Below are 22,697 nucleotides of genomic sequence, written 5' to 3'. Positions count from 1 at the left end.
GATTACTAGCGCTGGCTTGCCTTTCTGATTCCTGCCCCCCGTAATTGTTGTTGGTTATCGTGCCATAGCAGCTTACGTTGGTTGAGCCGTTGCTGCAGGGGAGGCAGCCGCCGAAGCAGCTAAACAGCTTCGACCAGCTCGGAAATTTCATCTTTGACCTGCTCGGGTTTTGTGAGAAAAAGGAAATCGATAGAACCCTACCACTAAAGCAAACAAAGAGAAACTTCGTCCGTGAATATGCCTGGTTTGCTGATGCAGATACAGGAAGAATGCGATGATTCCAACAAATGCAAGTAACAATGGGGGGTACCTGATCCTGATGCGCGGGGGATGTTGGTGGTGATGGGCGCTGTGGTCCCCATGTCGGCGCGCTTCGGGAGAAGCCCGCTGGTGGCGGTCTCAGAGGAGGTGCCGCAGATCTGCCGTGGTGGCAACAGCCGTGATCTCCAACGCGGTGCACTCCGGGAGCAGGACGGTCTCGGAGGATGCGTCGCGGAGGGTGATGCTGCTGATAAGATAGTAAATAGCTATCAAATGATATGTGAACAAAAATGAATTTTCAGTTACAGAAAATCCAAGCATAGGCAGCAAGGTAAAACTTTAATGTAATTAAGACGTACTAGCAAATATGCCCGTGCGTTACTACGGGAATCCATATAAATGAATTGATTAGCATATAAAATGTATATATTATACACCGTACGTATTTTATCATAACATAGTACGTGTCGGTCGAGGACTTTAGTCTTTTACTATTTTACTCGCCAAACTTAACTCTAAATGGTTTCAGACCCTTAACTTAACATACGATCATCCGAATTCTGATTAAAACTCCAATTGACGGATCAGGGAATCAATGCTTACTTTAGAAATTGTAGAGATTGTATTATCGATCTATCATTGATGTTCCAATTTCATATTTTCTAGTTTTTTAACCTTATATTGTCCTAGATGATGATAGCCACTGTAAGCTTAGCAAACAAATCAGATATTCAGCAATCTGTTGCTACTGAAGCATGATGCATCATTTTATTGAAAATTGTTGTCTTTTTTGTGACGAGTTTGTGAAATTATCAGTAAGGAGCAAAATGTGATGCGGTGATACTGCTTTAAGTTTTGTGGACTTAACTTACAGATAACTATTATTGTGGTTCAATAATATTGAAAGTTTGCTATAATTGTAGGCTACACTTGGTTAGAACTATTTCCTCGTACAAGAAGAAAGCATCAGGTAATCGTAATACTCCTATGTCAGTTTTCTATGAACAAACTAGTTTCATCTTTACTTAGTTGCAAGGTATCATGATCATGCGGGGTCCATTATGCGGCGGCGGCGGCGGGGCGGCAGGGGCTGGGCGGCGGGGGCGCGACCGGCGGGGCGGCTGGGGCGCGGCGGGGGCAGAAGTGTACAAGTGTACAAGTGTTCGGGTAGCCTGTGAATGAATCAAAGAGACCCTTTGCCAAGCACCCGTGATCTGGCACTCGGCAAAGGGTCTCTTTGCCGAGCGCTAGATCACGGGCACTCGGCAAAGGGAACTTTGCCGAGAGCCAGATCACGGACACTCGGCAAAGCTAACGGCTGTTTGCTGTCGTTCGCATCTGATGGAGCTTTGCCAAGTGTCTGTATTTGCCGAGTGGAGGGCACTAGGCAAAACATATTTTGCCGAGTGTTATTGTTTGCCGAGCGCTTGACACTCGGCAAATCTATTGTTCGCCGAGTGTTTCTTTTTGCCAAGCGCGGCACTCGGCAAAGTTCTTATTTGCCGAGTGCCCGACAAAATGCTCTCAGCAAAACAATTGACACTCGGCAAAAATCTTTTTTCCGGTAGTGACTAGTGGTGAGATGAGTTCATGAAGGCAGGTATCAAACTTATCTAGATTTCAATTCATGAACCGCTGGTGTCTACGTTGTGACACTTGGCACATTTAGATATGGTCCAGTAGTGGCCCATAAATGCTGCGTGCACGTGTTTAGTACCACCTTGCTAGTTGAGCAAGGGTGGAGCCAATTTATAAGTTTTTGGCCTCCAATAGCACACCTTCGGGTTGACTCTTTTACATGAAGTGAAAGTGTAAGCAGAGTGCTATATGTATGTGGGCCAACCCCTCGGAAGGGCTACCTCTCGAAAGGGCTGGGCAGTGCGGTTTTGAAGGATAGGGTGTGACATACATTTATGAAATTCCACTGAAATTTCCCTTTCATGCTCAAGATAGTGAGCTCATTAATGCATTATTATCCATGTGGGGATGATAATATGGTTTTGATATTGTTGATGTCAACCATGTATACTAGGATGTGAAGTCAGGAATAACTATTTGCAGTATTTTGACCTTATGATGTGAACTTCTTTGAACGAGTGTAATGTGTGTGTTATGTAATATGTTGGATCTTATATGTGTGTGTGTTTGTCAATGCCATGCGAATTGTAATATATGCATTCGTTGATGTAGATGCATTGCTATTGTACATGATGATTGTATGGAGAACATGGCTGTCAAATCCTAAATCTGCTCCAGGATATAACCAGGAATCAGAATGGACCTACAAGAGGAAAATTTCATTAATGATGTGTAAATAAAGAAATCCATCACTATCGACTCTAAGAAAGGTGATGGTTGTAGAAAACAGATGACATAGAACTTGTTAAACTAATAACTCAGTCAAAAGTGATCGGTGATTACTTCCCACATCACAAATCATAGTCACTACGGATTGCTAGTGACGCCCAATAGTGATGGCTACCATTGGTCATCCGCCATGTTGTGAGTCATTAGTGATGGAAATGGCTTATCATTTTTTTATGTCATTACTGACTCGTACGGGGTGATGAGCGTGATGCCTGAAGCGTCCCCCCCATCAGGGAAGACTTAAAAGTGTTACTTTATCAGTCCCAGGAGGCTGATAACACTTTTATTACATCAGATGGTACATCACCGTACAACTCTTCACGGCAATGGGCAGTGAAGCGCCACTATCGCGAGGATTACAACCAAAACCCACACTACTACACTAGCTACGAAAAGAGGATCATCAGAGTCTTGCGCCATGCAGAACTCCAACGGTGGCCTTAACCACAGGCAAGACTGGGTGCAGGACGGAACCCTACTCGACGTCTTCGGGGATGTAGTCTGGATCTTCCACTGTAAAAGTAAGAATGGGGTGAGTACGAACGTACTCAGCAAGTCCAATCACACCCGCGGAGAGGGTATAACAGAAATTAATGCACAGGACAATCCAAGGATAAGGTTATGGTTCATTTGCGGAAAACTGAGTTGTATGCAGGGGTTCATTTAAAAAGCATTTTCAAAACGAGTTTTCTTGTACCAAAGAGCACACGGTGTTGATCCACACAGGATCCAAGTTTTTAAACCACTACCGGACTCCCCGTCCGCCGTAGCACACGGCACACTGCCGGACACGTTCCAAACAACTCACACCAGCCCAACCATCCCCTGAGAGAAACACTAGTTATGTGACCACACCACAGCTTACCCAATACCGCGGGCACGGCTATTCGAATAGATTTTAACTCTGCAGAGGTGTGCAACTTTACCCACAGGTGGGGTACCACAGCACGATCACCTTAGTGTCGGTGCAGATCCCAACAAAGCCATTACCCACCTTAGCTAGACCTGACTAGCCACCACGGGATCCATCAAGAGGTCATTCGACCTATCTCCGAGGTTTAACCGGGGCATAAGTCACACGGAGCTTATCCCTTTTCCTTGATCACCCGTTGCTCTCAGCTCTCCTGATGGTCGTCAGACTAACTAGTGGGATTTATGCTAAGCCGTTGCCCATACAACGGTCAAGTGGTTTGCACGACAGGAAGCTAGGTGAGATGACACATCAACTCGGTCCTTAGGGGTGACAGGATGGATATCTCCCTTCCTTGCCCTACCACACAGGTACGAGCACACCAACGGCAATTCACACAGAAATGCCATCCATCCCGTCTGACTCGTCTTTCAAAACCACATTTTATCCCTTCCCACACACACGCATTTTCTTTATAAAATCAGGTGGTCAAAGTATGGTTATCACAACAAGGGTGGCTATCCTACCATGTTTTCAGCACGCAAAACCATGCAATTTTATAAAACAGGCCACTGGGTTGAGTTTATAAAAATTAGGACAGAAACATGCATCAAAGGGCGGGATTGAACTTGCCATCGTCAAGTCCTTGCGGGAGGTCCTGATCGAAGCACTGTCCCTTGGGTTCGGGGTTGCAGAACTGGTCCTCGTTCGCTTGGTCACAGTCGAGACCTTCCTCGTTCACTCCGCGTCCTACGACGCAAACACACAGGCACACAATCAAGCGAAGGAACTAAAAGCTTTTATCGTTGAACTTGAATTGGAAATAATTTAGTTACGGAGGTAGGGGTAATATTTTTGGGTGGTTTCTTAATGGCATGGCTAGAACTATACTAGAAAGAGCGTGGTAAAGTTTCAGGTCGATCGGAGGTCGTTTGGCGCATAAAATGATGAGGCGAAGGGGATTTCAGGGGCTAAACAGGGGTCCAGGGGCTTATTCGTATTTATTCGGAGGAAGCAAGGACCTATTCTTGAATTCTAGAAATACACGCTAAAGGGTGTCGAATGTATCTATGTTTAGGTATTGGAGGGTTTAATTTGAAATGCCAGAAAGGGTAGGGTCTTTTTAGCAAAGAGGGGGTGAATAAGGAAAAAGGTTTTATAGGAAATAGAGAGAGAGGGGGGGTCTTTGGGCAAAATTGCCCTCTCCTTTCTCCCCCCCCCCCCGGCACAGAACAGAGGAGGGAGGTGAGGGCGCCGGCGGCGGCCAATTCTGGCCAGCCCGGGCCTGGCGTCGGCCGCGGAGGGGGGGTGGAAAAGAGGGGGAAGGCGAGGGGAAACTGATTCCCGGCCTCACCTCGGGCCAGGGCGGTGTGAGGAAGCGGGGCGGCGGGCGCAGGCGGCGGCGGTTGCAGGGGCACGGTGGGGCGGCGCCGGAGTTTGGGGAGGCGAGGGCTAGGCGGCATTGTAGGTTGTGGGGGTGCCGGGGGGTGCTCCTCGGCCCCTTTTATAGGCGCTTGGGGCGGTGGAGGCCGGGGTGCGGCGGTGGCGGTGCCCGGCGGGCCTCGTGGGGCACCATAAATGGTGCTCCGGCCGGTTGTGGTTGTCGTGGCGTGGCGCACAGGTGGCGGGGTGGATGCCCGGGGGACGGGACGTCTCGGTCGGGCGGCGGGCAGCGCGGTAGCTCGGTGTGGCCGGACGGCGGGGGGTGCGGCCAGCAGGGCCGCGTGCGGGCGCGCACAGGGGCGAGCGGCGGTGAAAGCGGGGCGCGCACGCGGGTCTGCGCGCTGGTGGACGCGGCTCGGGCGCTGTGCGGCATAGGGCGACGGCGCGAGCTGCGAGGGCGGGGTGCGGCAGCAGCGGGCGGCGCGACGTCGCGGCTCGGCCGTGCGCGTGCAAGCAACGGGCGGCGCGGCGGGCAGCACGGCACGTGGTGCACGCGCGGGCGCGCACGGGGCACGGGCGGCCGGGCACAGGGGCGTGCGCGCGCGCGAGGGGAGGGAGGCGGCCGGCAGCTGGCGTGGCGGGGTGCGGCCGGGCGCGCGTGCAGGAGCCAGGCAGGAGGGAGGAGGGGAAAAGAAGAAAGGAAGAAAGAAAAGAAGGAGAGGGGAAAAGGGAAAAAGAAATAGGGGGAAAGAGAGAAAAGAAAAAGGAGAGGGAGGGAGAGGTGCCGGCGCCGATCGCGGCGGTGACCGCGGCCGGTCGGCCACGCGCGGGGGAGCGCGCGGCACGGAGAAAAAAAGGGGTTGCGTCGGCGTTGATTGTGGAAAGCGGTCGCGCGCGGTCGTCGGAAGGGGTTAGGGCTAGGGTTTTGACGACGAACGGTTTTTAAACGGAACACTCTTAGCACGCGATTTAATTTGATGAATTTTCAGGGCGTCACAAACCTACCCCACTTAAATGAATCTCGTCCTCGAGATTTGGCTGGCTCCTAAACAGATGGGGAAATTCCTTCTTTAGAGCCTCCTCGCGTTCCCAGGTTGATTCCTCTACTCCGTGTCTGCTCCATTGAACCCTGCATATCCGTACTTCGGAGTTTCTTGTCCTTCTAGTGACAGTGTCCAGAATTTTGACCGGTACTTCCTGGTATCGCAGATCCGACTGCAGATCTATTGTTTCCACCGGCACGTGTTCTCCCTCGGGTACTCTCAAACACTTTCTTAATTGCAAAACATGGAACACTGGGTGTATATCCGACATTTCTTCTGGTAACTCCAGTTGGTATGCCACTGCTCCGACTCTCTTCAGAACCCGATACGGTCCAATGTATCGAGGAGCCAATTTACCTTGTACCTGAAATCTTCGTGTTCCTCAGATGGGTGAGACCTTGAGATAAACAAAATCTCCTGGGTTGAAACTTATTTCTCGCCTTTTCTTGTCTGCGTAGTTCTTTTGTCGGGACTGTGCTGCTTTCAATTTCTCGCGGATCTCCGCTACTTTTTCTTCTGCTTCTTTTATAAGTGCGGGTCCTACTAGGGCACGTTCTCCAACTTCTGACCACATTAGGGGAGTTTTGCACTTCCTCCCGTAGAGGGCTTCGAATGGCGACATGCCCAAGCTGGCTTGGTAACTATTGTTGTATGAGAATTCTGCATAAGGCAAACTCTGCTCCCAATCCTTTCCATAGGTCAGGACGCATGCTCTCAGCATATCTTCCATTATCTGATTTACCCTCTCGGTTTGACCGTCCGTCTGTGGGTGATATGCGGAGCTGAAATCTAACTTGGTGCCCATGGCTTGATGCAAACTTCTCCAAAACCTAGAGGTGAATTGGGTTCCTCTATCCGAGACAATTCTGCTGGGCACTCCATGTAACTTTACTATGTTTTCCACATAAAGCTTTGCTAGCTTTTCTCCACCATAAGTGGTTCGTACGGGTATAAAATGAGCCGATTTAGTGAGTCGGTCTACTATTACCCATATGGAATCGTGTCCCTTCTGCATTCTAGGTAGACCCACTACAAAGTCCATTCCTATCTCATCCCATTTCCAGACCGGAATGGGTAAGGGTTGCAATAACCCTGCTGGCTTTTGATGTTCGGCCTTGATCCTTTGACACGTATCACAATGTGCCACGAATCGTGCAATATCCGCTTTCATTCCATTCCACCAATATTTTTGCCTTATGTCCATATATATTTTGGTGGATCCTGGGTGGATGGAGTAGGCTGAGTTATGGGCTTCGTCCATGATTATCTGCCGGAAGTCTCCATCCTGGGGTACACAAATCCTATTCTCGTACCACAACGTTCCCTTATCGTCCACTCTAAAACCCGGTGCTTTGTTTTCTCCGGTTTGCTTGCAGATCTTTACTAGCTCCTGATCCGAGCTTTGTGCCTCTCTAATTCTATCCTCTAGTGTTGATTGGACGTTCAGTACATGGCTGGAACCTCGAGGAACAATGTGCACATTTAATCGTGCCATTTCCTCGCGCAGATGGTCATCTTTGGGTCCATAGGATTTTCGGCTTAGGGCATCGGCTACCACATTCGCCTTTCCGGGGTGATAATGGATTTCCAAATTGTAGTCCTTAACCAATTCCAACCATCTTCTCTGCCGTAAGTTCAAATCCGGCTGGGTGAAGATATACTTCAGACTCTTATGGTCGGTGTAAATCTCACACTTATTCCCAATCAGGTAATGCCTCCAAATCTTAAGGGCATGCACTACGGCTGCAAATTCCAAATCATGGGTCGGGTAATTCTGCTCATGAGTCCTGAGTTGGCGGGAAGCATATGCAACGACTTTCCCGTCTTGCATCAGAACACACCCTAATCCTTGTCGGGATGCATCACAATAAACAACAAAATCCTGATGAATGTCCGGTAGAGTCAGCACTGGGGCGGTTGTCAACCTCTGCTTCAATTCTTGAAAACTTCTTTCACAAGATTCCGTCCAGGCGAACTTCTTCTCCTTCTTAAGAAGTTCCGTCATGGGTCGGGCTATCTTAGAGAATCCCTCAATAAATCTCCGATAGTATCCGGCTAATCCAAGAAAACTTCTGATTTCACTAATATTGGTCGGTCGTTGCCAGTTGGAAACTGCTTCGACCTTCTCTGGGTCCACTGCTACGCCTTCCGCGGTCAGAATGTGACCAAGGAAAGCTACTCTCTCCAACCAGAATTCACACTTGCTAAATTTTGCATATAGTTTATGTATCCTTAGCTTTTCCAACACTACCCGTAGATGTTGCTCATGTTCCTGAAAACTCTTGGAGTAGATAAGTATGTCGTCGATAAAGACTATGACAAACCTATCCAGCTCATCCATAAATACTTTGTTCATGAGATTCATAAAATAGGCAGGGGCATTGGTCAATCCGAAGGACATTACAGTGAATTCAAACTGCCCGTAGCGGGTGACAAAAGCTGTCTTGGGGATGTCACTCTCTCTAATCTTGAGCTGAAAATATCCTGACCTTAGATCGATCTTGGAAAAGTACTTGCCTCCTTTTAGCTGATCGAAAAGGTCATCAATCCTGGGGAGGGGATACTTATTCTTAATGGTAACCTCGTTCTGTGCTCGGTAATCTACACACAACCTCATACTCCCATCTTTCTTCTTGACAAACAGAACTGGGGCTCCCTAGGGTGACGAGCTTGGTCTGATGAAGCCAATTCGTTGCAGCTCCTCTAGTTGCTTCTTTAATTCCGTCAACTCAGAGGCTGCCATCCTATAGGGTCTCTTGGCTATAGGGGAGGTCCTAGGGATAAGGTCAATGACGAACTCTATATCCTTGTCCGGTGGCATACCGGGAAGTTCTTCGGGGAAGACATCTGGGTATTCGTTTACTACCGGGACTCCTTCTAAGGGCTTGGCTTCCACACTAAATACCATTGGGTCAAACTTACTATCCCGGGTATGGCAGATCACTTGTACTCCTTCGGGGTTTGTTAGGTGTACCACCTTGTCGGTACAGCCTATGAGACCATTGTGTCGGCTTAACCAATCCATTCCAAGGATCACGTCTATTCCCTCAGGCTTAAGTACTACTAAGTCTGCTAGAAATTCTACCCCACTTAAATTGATCCTTACCCGTGGACAACCTAATTGGCAATTGATGTCGCCTCCAGGCGTCCGGGTTAATAGGGGTGTTTTTAGTAGTACTGTAGGTATTTTGTGTTTCTCCACATAGCTCGAGGATATAAACGAGTGCGATGCTCCAGAATCAAATAATACTGTTGCCAGTGCTGAGTTGACTAGGTACTCACCGAGCACTACGCCCTGAGCTTCTTGAGCCTCCTGCGCATCGATGTGATTGACGCGGGCTCGTCCAAATGATTGCTGGGGCTGCTTCATCTGCTGGCTGTTGTCGTTGTTGCGGATGGGCACTCGGTTGGCACCGGTCAGGGCTGGTCTGGATCCATTCACCGTGTTGGAGAAGGCCGATGTTGCCGGCTTATTCTTGGCATAAGGGCAATTGGCGATGAAGTGCCCTGTCTCACGGCAGTTAAAACAGGCCCTAACGTTATTGTTGTCGGAGGCAGCCAGGCTTGCATTGTTCTGCGGGGCCCTCACGGTATTCTGACTTTCAGGTTGTGCTTCAGGGGCCCGTGGTCCTGTCACTTGGGACTGTGTCCTATACTGCATTGGGGCCTGGGATCTTGGTGCAGTATAGCTGAAGTTTCTTGGCTTTTGGAAACGGTCTTGTTGGCGGGCCTTACTTTCCAGGAATTTGCGTTTGTTGTCCTTCCTCTCTTCGGCTTTGGCCCTTTTTGTAAGGATAGCCTTGTTCATCAGGGTATTAAAGTCAGGATAGATCTGTGGGGTAAGCAAGGTCCGGAGTTCTGGGCTTAGCCCCTTCTTGAACATGTCTTGTTTCTTGTCGTCGTCGTTCACTTCCTCCGGTGCATATCGGGCCAACTCAATGAACCAGTGGGTGTACTCTTCCACCGTCATGCTTCCTTGCTGCAGTGCGCGGAATTCATCCGCCTTGCGCTTCATGGTGGCCGAAGGGATGTGATAACGGCGAAATTCCTTCACGAATTCCTCCCAAGTGATGGTAGAGGCATCTTCGGCTGCGGCACAATAATTTTCCCACCAGAATAATGCTGTTCCGGTGAGTTGGTGGGCTGCCAAAAGGACTTTGTCTCGATCCTGGCATTCGAACGGTTCAAGTTTCCTCTGAATTACTCGTAACCAGTCGTCTGCATCCAAAGGGTTGTAGGATCCAGCAAAGGTGGGTGGCTTGGTCCTCAGAAAGGCTGTCAGCTTGTCGTTCATGTTCTGCCCTCGTGGTTGCCGGTTAACAAGGGCATTGGCCAGAGTTTCCAGTATGAGGGTCTGGTTGTGGATTATTTGTGCCAGGTCTCCGAGGGGTGGGGGTGGTGGTAGTTGCTCTCCTCCTTGATTTTCTCCTCGGTTCTGGCTTACTTCCTGTTCTCCCTGAAGATTTTGTCCAACAGGCTGCGGTTCGGCACCAGTGGCTGCAGGGTTCCGGCTACGGGAGGCCCTTGCGACGCTTCGGGGAGCCATCTGTTGATTGGGTAGAGTGGGGTTACTATTATGTGATGTTTAAGTTGTTTAATTCGTATATAAGGCAGAATCTACCTTCTGCCGGTAGTTATATAACAAGCAGCACACAACAAACCAGCACACAACATCACAAACAACAAGCACAAACAACTTTACCCACAGGTGGGGTACCACAGCACGATCACCTTAGTGTCGGTGCAGATCCCAACAAAGCCATTACCCACCTTAGCTAGACCTGACTAGCCACCACGGGATCCATCAAGGGGTCATTCGACCTATCTCCGAGGTTTAACCGGGGCATAAATCACACAGAGCTTATTCCTTTTCCTTGATCACCCGTTGCTCTCAGCTCTCCTGATGGTCGTCAGACTAACTAGTGGGATTTATGCTAAGCCGTTGCCCATACAACGGTCAAGTGGTTTGCACGATAGGAAACTAGGTGAGATGACACATCAACTCGGTCCTTAGGGGTGACAGGATGGATATATCCCTTCCTTGCCCTGCCACACAGGTACGAGCACACCAACGGCAATTCACACAGAAATGCCATCCATCCCGTCTGACTCGTCTTTCAAAACCACATTTTATCCCTTCCCACACACACGCATTTTCTTTATAAAATCAGGTGGTCAAAGTATGGTTATCACAACAAGGGTGTCTATCCTACCATGTTTTCAGCACGCAAAACCATGCAATTTTATAAAACAGGCCACTGGGTTGAGTTTATAAAAATTAGGACAGAAACATGCATCAAAGGGCGGGATTGAACTTGCCATCGTCAAGTCCTTGCGGGAGGTCCTGATCGAAGCACTGTCCCTCAGGTTCGGGGTCGCAGAACTGGTCCTCGTTCGCTTGGTCACAGTCGAGACCTTCCTCGTTCACTCCGCGTCCTACGACGCAAACACACAGGCACACAATCAAGCGAAGGAACTAAAAGCTTTTATCGTTGAACTTGAATCGGAAATAATTTAGTTACGGAGGTAGGGGTAATATTTTTGGGTGGTTTCTTAATGGCATGGCTAGAACTATACTAGAAAGGGCGTGGTAAAGTTTCAGGTCGATCGGAGGTCGTTTGGCGCATAAAATGACGAGGCAAAGGGGATTTCAGGGGCTAAACAGGGGTCCAGGAGCTTATTCGTATTTATCCGGAGGAAGCAAGGACCTATTCGTGAATTCTAGAAATACCCAGGGCACGCTAAAGGGTGTCGAATGTATCTATGTTTAGGTATTGGAGGGTTTAATTTGAAATGCTAGAAAGGGTAGGGTCTTTTTAGCAAAGAGGGGGCGAATAAGGAAAAAGGTTTTATAGGAAATAGAGAGAGAGGGGGGGTCTTTGGGCAAAATTTCCCTCTCCTTTCTCCCCCCCCCCTCGCACAGAACAGAGGAGGGAGGTGAGGGCGCCGGCGGCGGCCAATTCTGGCCGGCCCGGGCCTGGCGTCGGCCGCGGAGGGGGGGGGGGGAAAGAGGGGGAAGGCGAGGGGAAACTGATTCCCGGCCTCACCTCGGGCCGGGGCAGCGTGAGGAAGCGGGGCGGCGGGCGCAGGCGGCGGCGGTTGCAGGGGCACGGTGGGGCGGCGCCGGAGTTTGGGGAGGCGAGGGCTAGGCGGCGTTGTAGGTTGTGGGGGTGCCGGGGGGTGCTCCTCGACCCCTTTTATAGGCGCTTGGGGCGGTGGAGGCCGGGGTGCGGCGGTGGCGGCGCCCGGTGGGCCTCGTGGGGCACCATAAATGGTGCTCCGGCCGGTTGTGGTTGTCGCGGCGTGGCGCACAGGTGGCGGGGTGGATGCCCGGGGGACGGGACGTCTCGGTCGGGCGGCGGGCGGCGCGGTAGCTCGGTGTGGCCGGACGGCGGGGGGTGCGGCCAACAGTGCCGCGTGCGGGCGCGCACAGGGGCGAGCGGCGGTGAAAGCGGGGCGCGCACGCGGGTATGTGCGCTGGTGGACGCGGCTCAGGCGCTGTGCGGCACAGGGCGACGGCGCGAGCGGCGAGGGCGGGGTGCGGCAGCAGCGGGCGGCGCGACGTCGCGGCTCGGCCGTGCGCGTGCAAGCAACGGGCGGCGCGGCGGGCAGCACGGCACGTGGTGCACGCGCGGGCGCGCACGGGGCACGGGCGGCCGGGCACAGGGGCGTGCGCGCGCGCGAGGGGAGGGAGGCGGCCGGCAGCTGGCGTGGCGGGGTGCGGCCGGGCGCGCGTGCAGGAGCCAGGCAGGAGGGAGGAGGGGAAAAGAAGAAAGGAAGAAAGAAAAGAAGGAGAGGGGAAAAGGGAAAAAGAAATAGGGGGAAAGAGAGAAAAGAAAAAGGAGAGGGAGGGAGAGGTGCCGGCGCCGATCGCGGCGGTGACCGCGGCCGGTCGGCCACGCGCGGGGGAGCGCGCGGCATGGAGAAAAAAAAGGGGTTGCGTCGGCGTTGATTGTGGAAAGCGGTCGCGCGCGGTCGTCGGAAGGGGTCAGGACTAGGGTTTTGACGACGAACGGTTTTTAAACGGAACACTCTTAGCACGCGATTTAATTTGATGAATTTTCAGGGCGTCACAATGCCCCTCCCTTATTATCATTCATCACTGTTGACCTTTTATACATAGTGAATTCACAGTAAAAAAAATTCAACCAGAGACGCACCATGTACACCACGTCACTGATACGAGGGCTACATAGGTGACGATGATGGACCGAGAACTTCACCTATGACACGGCTCAATATAGATGACTCGGTTTAAACGATCCGCGTCACCTATGTTGTTAGATATCAATGACGCTGCTTTACTGGGCGCGTCACCGATAACAGGGTCCACCATAGGTGATGCGTTCTAATATGTCCGCATCACCTTTGTTTGTAAGCATCGGTGATGTGGGTCAATAAGGCGCATCACATATGAGTGGCGTGAACATTAGCGACACATTTCTTTGGGCTGCGTCACCGATGTGACATCAGTGACGCATTTTGTTCCATGCAGAGGGTAGCAGACATATAGGTGACCCTTTTGGTTGTGAAGTGTCACCAATATAAATAGGTGACGCGGCTTAATTATGTGTCACTGAATGGGGTGTCTTCTTTGTTGTGTTCTGGCGTAGTGTCAATCTGATAGAGTAAACACCATGCGTTTTGTCCAATTTCTACTTAAGCGATACGCCAAACATGAGAGATATATGATTCATTGGTACAGCTAGAGTAAATCATAAGCTTACATGTGCACCTAGCATAGGAAAACGCCTAGTCCATGCTCCATGGCCAATCGGCCACATGACTAATAGCTTGCTGTGCCAGAACCATGGCCGACTACTCCCTCCATGGCCACCATGCGCTAGGGCATGGCTTAGACTTGATAAACAGAATGAAATGGAGGCTGGAAACTACATTTAGCGCTGCCAAGCATTGCTAGGGCTAGCGTTCAAGGCAAACTAAAGCAAGAGAAGAGGATCAGGCATCCATGAATGCAGTTGTGCCTACTGACAACTCAACATCTCGGCCTAGTCGATCCCAATGCTCCCTGAGCCCAACAGTTCATAAATCTTCAACTTGACCGTTTTCTTTCATCCCCATCATAGCAGCTTCTTCTCCGCCTTGGGGAAAAGGAAGCAGTGTGTTACCGGCCGCCGGGTAGCTGGTGCATGCCTCTGAGTGCTGTAGTAGTGGATGTACTGTATCACAAATTCACAATAATATAAAGGCAATGTTTGTTTCAGCTGCAGATTGTGAAAAGCAACAAGTACATTATTAAAAGCTGACAAGACTAGTCTATTGTATACGGTATATTGGTATTACAATCTGGGTGTTTATTTGAGTTTTGGATTGTGATATCTAGCAACTGCAAGCTGAACTGAAATACGTCCTAAGGCAGGTAAAGCTCCAATTCTGTGTGCTGCATTACTCTATATTATAACTGCATGTATGTAGCTGTCTGTGCTTTCTCCCATACTCACTCCCAGTGGAGGCAAAAGGTGAAGACCACTAAAATTTCTGCACACATTTGTTATGTGCTGTGATTTCTTAATTGCTTCAGTATCAATTCACTTTGTTACTTTCGTGTCCAACAATCATTGCCTTTTTACTTACTACACATAGTAGTATAACTATTTGTTTTTTCATGCTAGATCGTCCTTCATTTGACCGGCCAATGCAAAGAAAGTCTGTACCATGCGCAAAGCATTCGTGCATTCTTGCCAGGAAACTTCGGAAGCGGATAGCTGGAACACCATCATAAGTAGAACCACATCTTGTCACTTCCACACAACACTACACTAACAATTTTGCGAGACTCGGAGGAGAGCTAGAAACCCGTGGTGGGGATGGAGGGGGTGATGGTGAGCACTGCAACAGGAGCAATGAATTCATTGCTCTCCAAGCTTTTCAAGCTGCTCAGCTATGAATTCAATTTGTTCAGAGGGATCCGTAACGAGATAGAATTTCTCAAACATGAGCTGAGCTACATGAATGCTCTGTTGCACAATCTCGCAAACATGGAGGAGCTTGATATTCAAACACATGTGTGGAGGAACAAGGTGCGTGAGCTATCTTATGACATTGAAGATTGCATTGACATCTTCATGCATCATCTCGGTAATAATGATGAGAAGGCTGGCTTGGTCCACGAAGCAACTAAAATGTTTAAGAAACTATGGGTGTGCCATCGAGTCTCGAAACAAATTCAACAACTTAAGGACCGTGTTGTGCAGGAGAATGAACGGCGCAAAAGGTATAAACTGGATGAGGGGCCATCTAATTCTAGAGTGGTGGAAATTGATCCCCGGCTACCTTCATTATATGCACATGATGGACAGCTTGTGGGAGTGGATGGCCCAAGGGACACTATCATTCACTGGTTAATTGGAGACGAAGGTAGAGGATCATCACAACAGCTCAAAATATTGTCCATTGTGGGCTTCGGGGGTCTTGGGAAGACAACACTTGCCAACTCGGTTTTCTGTAAAATCAAGGACAAATTTGACTGCACAGCATTTGTTTCTGTGTCACAAAAGCCTAATCTACCAAAGATTTTGAAGGACATACTTTCAGCAATTGGAGGCTTCATGGGTGATCCAGATGATAATTTACAAATATTGATTGACAAAATCAGAGAACACCTTATGTATAAAAGGTATTGTGCATTAGTTTTTTCTGTACTACTATACATTGCATGTAGCTGTGTTTTTTCTTTGTATAGCTGGTAAATTTTAATAAAGTAGTTATTTTAATATTTTTGTTCAGTTGAGTGATAATTAGTCATCACCTCGTAGGCTGAAAACCTAATTCTATGCAGACATAACAATGCCACTTTAGTTAATATGAGCAGGAAAAAATGTATAAACACTATCAGTTTTCCTTGTTTGATGTAAAATTCCGCACCCGTGTAATACCTCAGGTTCTAGCTAATATATATGTTAGAGTAGAATGGACGTTCATGCAGAGCAATGGTTTGGACCAACCGGGGTGCTGTCAATAGTGAGAGTTTGTTGTTTGTGTTGTTTTATAATCTTTGTGTTAGTGAACTAGTTGAAGCTCCACCAGGAACTCTTGTTAATTTGTGAAAGGAATGGATGCTCGTATGGCCTAATTAAAAGGGGGCGAAAGTAAATAAGGCAAACGAAAAACTTTAACATATTGAGTCAACTCATTCACACAAATACAAACTAGAACATGCTACCTAGATATACAACTATTGTTCAACTACACTACTACATAAAAAGTTTGTAGGGGTAGTCAAAACCGTACTTGTAGGGGCGGTTTCACGGTCTGCTCCTATTTTTCGTAGCTAAAAATAGGACGTTTGTAGGGACAGCTCCACAACCGCCCTTGGAAATAATTTTTTAGGAGCGGATTGCGACATGACCCTCTCCTAGAAATCGATTTCTAGGGGCGGGCCACAACATGACATTCTCCCAAAAATTAATTTCAAAAAATTCAAAAAATATCATAATAAATAGAAAAATTGTATACAAGCAGCCGCCAACGCTGCACCACATGGTCACAAGTCATTAGATTTTCGTGTGTAATATACATGTGTGTTAAGGTGGGTTTGAACATCCGAGGTGTAGCCTCACGTGAACCTTCCTCTCCACCGTACCACAGAAGTAGTTGTGGCAACACGACATATGCGATTATTATGTATTAACTTTGTAGAAATTTATTTTGAATACGTGGAATCCTAAACAGTCCCAAATGAAACAATTTCAATACTAAAACTTTGATATGTTATTTTAAAAATTTAAAAATTTTGAATTTAAAAAATCTAAGAACTTATAACGAACTTTTGAACAATTAAACAATCTCAAATGAAATAGCTGTCAACTATAAAGTTTTAGATATTGTCAAGATATACAATTTTAACATAAAAGTGTGTCTTCATCCGAGATTATATGAAAATTTACAAATTTATATCCATGAGACTGTTTCTAGTGCTGGGCTGCTTATGAACAGCCACTAGAAATCCATTTCTAAGGGCAGTTAATAAGGGAAGGCCCACTCGTAGATGTCGGTCCATTTGTAGGGTCGGTCCATGTTTGGGTCCACCCCCGAAAATAGTAGCGATTTCTAAGGTGTGGACCACAGCATGAACCAAAGCTAGAAATCAAATATTAGGAGCGGGTCAGCTGCTACAGTGCACCTAGAAGGTAATAAGGGCGCATAAACTCTTCATCCGCTCCTAAAATAAATCTAGCATTTCTACAAATTATTTTAGTAGTAGTGCTAGTATGGTTTCACCCATCCAAAAGGAGTTTTGGAACCTAAAGACAATCCTAACAAGAACTACTCTAAGGTGCGTTTGGATATAGGAAAATGAGGGGTTGGATATGGGATATGATTGTTTCAATAAATCTCTTCCCAAGTTTGGATTCTAGGTTTGGGAAATAAGGAGCTCTAGGATAGAGATATGATGGTATTATATCCCACCATTCATGTCCCAAGTAAGGGGTGGGTTATGGTGGGTGGCTTCGGCTATAATGTCTAATGTTACGAAATTGACCTCATACCAAATGAACTCATGCACATAAGAAAAGGGTACTTTAGTCTTTTTTCAATCATTTCCCAAACCCAGTTCCTGATAACCAAACATGGGAATGGGGTAAATTATTTATTTCCCAATCCATAACCCACGTAATCATAGCCCAATATTATATTCCTATCCCTTTCAACCCTGCATCCAAACGCCATCTAGAGGCACCCAAGTTGTGAGTAATAAAAGTGGAAATATAAAGATGGGGTAGAGAGGATGCAAAATCGGCACAATGGATCCCATGATATTGATAGGAAAATGCTAGCAATAGTCTACATGGGAGCTCCATCAAAGATATGCTCTCAGTCAGTGTTGTTTACTGGCAACAATAAATTTGGAGCTATGCGTTGTCCTAAAGCTCAATGGAAACACCCGATATAAGGACCTAGACATGCTCACCCCCAGAGTAGGTGTAATACCCCTACGTCCTGTGTTTGGTGAGTTTTATCGGTTGCGCTCTGTGCTCTTTGTGTTTATGTTGGATGTGTTGAATTGTCTTCTCTTGCCAATCTAGGGGCCCCTATCAGCATATATATCCGAGGGAAAGATTACATGATCGTTTTCTAGTTGGTTTAGGATATATGTTTCCTTGTTGATTATAATAAGATATCCGAGAAGTTCAAGACTCTATCTTCTTTCTGCCTTGTATCACAAGTCATTGGTCATGACCCAAGTGTTGTCCATCTTGTGTTGTCATCCTAGGGCACCCCCTTATCTAGGTAGTTAGCTCAACCCCTCATGAAGGTACCTAGGTGTCATATCTTCAACACTCCTGGCCACCTACTACTCTATCCCAACAAAGAATGCAATTCTAGGTATGCACCTGGGCATCACATTGTCCTGATACATAGCCAAAATTGCATTCTTTATTAGGATAGATGAATAGTCTCTGTTGATCAAGATCTTGGGTTTTCCACTTAGGTTCCCACCAAGCTATATGAGAACCTTGTCACCACTCCCTCTCTTCTGGTTACCATGATGCCGTCTTTCTATGGAGTCTTTTCCTTGTTCTTCGCACACAACCATGTTGATTCCACTTAAGGACACCAATTTGTGGATTGCAAGTGCACGAATCAACTGTAGCTTTTCCCTCAAAGTTTTTCTCCAAGGTTTATCAATCCACATATGGAACAAGTGGTTTGTGGTTCGGCTATGTATTAATTGTACTAACTTGAACAAAGCAAGTATTGTGTATGAAATCAAAGTAAAATACTAAAGTTAATAGGTCAAAGTCTAACAGCGGTAAATAGATAAGAGTAGAATTTCTCAGATCACTTGCATAAGCTTTCACCACACGAAAGGTACTGATCTTAACACTACCAAAATATTGCGCATGAGCTTGACCTTTTCTTCCCCCATACTGTCACTACATAAGGGTAATCAACCACCATGCAACATGCATACTATGAAGATGTACAAAGTATAAACAACAAATCAAAGATCACTGCAACCTGATAAAGAATGCTGGCTAGGCACAATGAAACACTCAACAAAATAGCTATATGATAACATGATCTTAAACAAAAGCATAGCAATTATATACCAAGATACCCCTTTGAACTTAGGGACAAACAGACTTTACCCCATGATCTTACTCATCTTGGTGCATAACAGGGATAGGAAGGCTCTGGAGATTCACCAGATCAAAGATGGGGGAGATCGGAGACGAAAACCCTCCAAGCAGATTAGCTTGGAGCTCCTAGGCCGATCGGCCTTGGGTCTTCTCACGTTGCCTAGCGGTCTCCTTTGACATGTAGCCCAATTGTCTAATACCCTCTCTGTTCCTAACCTTGTGATCACTAGATGAGGATGCTGTCGTAAGTGTATTGTATAGACAAGCCTCCATCCACTAGGTGAGGCACCACAACGTTAATATAACCTGACCATCTGCTTTGGTCCTATTGATCAATATTGCTCGCATATCAGCAACAAGTTTAAAGGGTATCAGTGAGGAATCTATGTTGTGCTAAAGAAATCTTAAATTATTTTGCAGATATCTTATTATTATTGATGATTTATGGAGCATCCCAGCATGGGACACTATTAAGTGTGCTTTTGTAGAAAATAATAATGGTAGCGGAGTTATTACCACTACACGTATTCAAGATGTTGCTACAGCTTCTTGCTTTCCTTATGGTCGCCACGTATACCAGATGCAATGCCTTGATGAGCTATACTCAAGGAGGCTTTTCTTCAATAGGGTATTTGGTACCGAGGATGGTTGTCCTGAACAATTTAGAGAAATTTCAGACGACATGTTAAGGAAATGTAAAGGGGTACCATTGGCAATTACTAGTATTGCAAGCCTTTTGGCTAACCGGAGCATGCATGTTGAGACATGGGAGAAGATACGTAAATCACTGGGGTATGAGCTGGACACAAACCCTACACTCGAATGGATGAGACATGTGCTAAATCTCAGCTACAATGATCTATCACACGAACTCAAAACATGCTTACTATACCTTGGTGTATACCCAGAAGATCATGCAATTGGAAAGTTTGATTTGGTGAGAAAATGGATAGCTGAAGGATTTATTCGGGAAAAGCATGGTTTAGACCCCGAGGAAGTTGCTGAGAACTGTTTTAATGAACTTGTCAATAGAAGTATGATCCAACCTTTCTTCGATGATTCCGATGAGGAGTGGTCATGTCGAGTTCATGATTTAATGCTTGATCTAATCATATTGAAGTGTAGTGAAGAAAACTTCACCACCATAATTGATAGGCAATTTAAAATGAAAAACGGAGCATCACAAGTTCGTCGGATAAGTCATCAGTCCAATAACAGTAACATAGCCCTGGTAGTGGACAAGATGAGTCTTTCACAAGTTCGGTCATATAATTCCTTCCCTGCAGCTGATTGTATGCCTCTACTTTCGAAGTTTGAGCACTTGAGAGTTTTGGACATTGACCACGGCTCATATGCAGCGCCAGAATCTATATGCTTTGCTTTATCTGCTATAAATCATCTATTTCTTCTGAGGTACCTGAAGGTCAGAGGCTTTCGTTTGGAGCTGCCAGAAAAATTTGGGAAACTTGAGCATTTGATGACCCTTGACATATCACGGGGAAAGTTGTATCCCAGTCACCAATCATCGGATTTTACTTCCCTGTCATCGTTGAGGCACCTCAGTCTCTCAATGTTTGGACATGGTGTAGTTCTAAGAAATGGGCTTAGCAAACTGTGCAACCTACGCACTCTGTTTCATTTTGATGTCAGGACAAATTCTGCAGACTGCATCAGAGACCTCGGCGAGTTGGCCAATCTAAGGGAGCTCAGTGTATCTTACTCCAGGCCATTTGGTGTGCAAGATAATCCTGACACGAGACTACTGAAGTACGACATCCTGGCAGCCTCTCTTGACAAGCTTGGGAGCATCAACCTCCGCGACCTAGACATTGTTGGCTGTGACTCCAGTGCCACCCCAACACAGTTCTGGGACAATTGCTTCACGCGACCACGGAATCTGCAGAGGCTTTGGTTGCCCAAGTTGTCACTGCCCAAGGTTCCAAATTGGATGGTGCATGCCGACAGATTGGAAAATTTGAAGAAACTGACAGTGCAGGAGCTACGGCACGATGACTTCCTGGTTCTTGCACAGTTGCCCTGCCTCATGTACCTGTTCCTAGAGGCTAAAACAATCCCAGAGAGAAACACCACTGTCCAGTCCAACACATTCCCCAGCCTGAAGAAATTTCATTTCTGGTGTGAGCTATCACGTGTGACCTTTGAGCCAGCCGCAATGCCGAGGCTACAGGCTCTGAGGATAGCACTCGATGGTTGTGGACAGGGTGCCGTGGAGCCGCGAGAGGGCAGTCCAGTTGCTGGGATCCAGCACCTTGCATGCCTTGAAGAGATCTCCGTGGTTATGCATGTCAAATGTGGTCACGGGTCTAGCATAGAGTCTGCATGCAGAGATGCCATCTTCAGGCACCCAATAAGTGAAGCCATACAGGTTCATCTGGAGTGCATAGAGTATGACCAAAATGGGCATCGGGTGAGCACTGGAAGATGATTGCAGGTGTCGATGGGGGTTGGCAATCGAGCGCGAAGTAGTGCCACTGTGCAAGGCAACTAAAGAAGGCGGAAAAAACCTTTTCTTAACCATGGCATGCATATGTTCACTCTGTTCCTTGTCTTGATCTGGATTTGCTACGTTCTCATCAAGCGCGCATACAGTGGATTTCCCTACTCTGGATTTCGTGGTCACATTTTAAGTTTTCACTGTTAGCTGTCATAGTATATACCCAGCACAATTGTGTGGCTAGATTCGAAGATATAGCTAGCTAGTTCCGTTTGGATCCTCGGAATTGAATTCATTCTAATAATCATAATTTAGATATAAATTAATTAAGCTGATATAGTTGTATGTGTGATATATTTGTATATTATGCACTGCACTTCTACTTTAAGGAAGCGAATCGAAGAGTGTGCTATAAGTTGTATATTAGAAACATAACATGAGAAACTGTGGAATCAATTTCCATCCCCCCCATAAATTTAAGATAAGCTTATATATATACTTTGGAAAGTTGTGAAATGCTATGTTCCAAGACAAATAGCTTACTCTATATATTCCAATTTCTCAAAATGAAGGGATCCAAACAGGGCCTAATGGGAATTGGTGTTCTTACCCGAACTCTGAAGGTTAATTGTGATTTTACCCTCATTTTCAGTGACTTTATGATTTTACTCCTACTTTTTAAAAATGAAGGCTACGTTTGCCTCTCTTTTTAACTCTGTTAATGGGATCTGAAATAAACAAATTAAAAAAAAGAAAAACCCTTCTTAACGGTATGGAAAGACAACAATACCTCTTGTCCATTCGTACCCATACCCCAGCCCCGTTCAACGTTAACCCTCCAGACCCATCTCCCGACCCTCCTCATCTCCCTCACGATACTGCAAGCAGTGGCGGCGGCGGACTGTGGGAGGGTGGCAGGCGGTAGGGACCGGCGTGGGCGCACGACGCGGCTAGGGCAGCCGCGCGGGGCCTGGCCTGGGAACGAACGGCGAACACGACGCAGCCCGCCCCTGACCGCGGGCACGACATGATGCCTGCCCGCGCCCCCGCGTCCGCGGGCGAAGGTTCTTCACCGGATAGGCCAAGCGCGCCACGACGACGCTACGAACAAACCCTGGCATCGTGTCCCAACTAACCCGGCCTCACGCTCTAAACAAATCGCCCCGAAATCC

The 22,697-nt window shown here is 47.4% G+C and overlaps 1 protein-coding gene across 1 annotated transcript; it reads left to right on the top strand.

The window, feature by feature from the left end:
• The first annotated feature begins 14,792 nt into the window (after window positions 1–14,792).
• Window positions 14,793–21,516, top strand: LOC112885512 (disease resistance protein RPP13-like). Its single transcript, XM_025951116.1, has 2 exons — window positions 14,793–15,601; window positions 19,491–21,516. Exons 1-2 carry the CDS (start codon window positions 14,793–14,795, stop codon window positions 21,514–21,516), a joined length of 2,835 nt encoding a protein of 944 aa, XP_025806901.1.
• The last annotated feature ends 1,181 nt before the right edge of the window (window positions 21,517–22,697 follow it).

The sequence above is a fragment of the Panicum hallii genome, chromosome 3 (genome assembly GCF_002211085.1).
Source record: "Panicum hallii strain FIL2 chromosome 3, PHallii_v3.1, whole genome shotgun sequence".
Lineage (NCBI taxonomy): Eukaryota > Viridiplantae > Streptophyta > Magnoliopsida > Poales > Poaceae > Panicum > Panicum hallii.
Note: the sequence above shows the minus strand (reverse complement) of the source record. Positions and strands in the feature narration are given on the sequence as shown.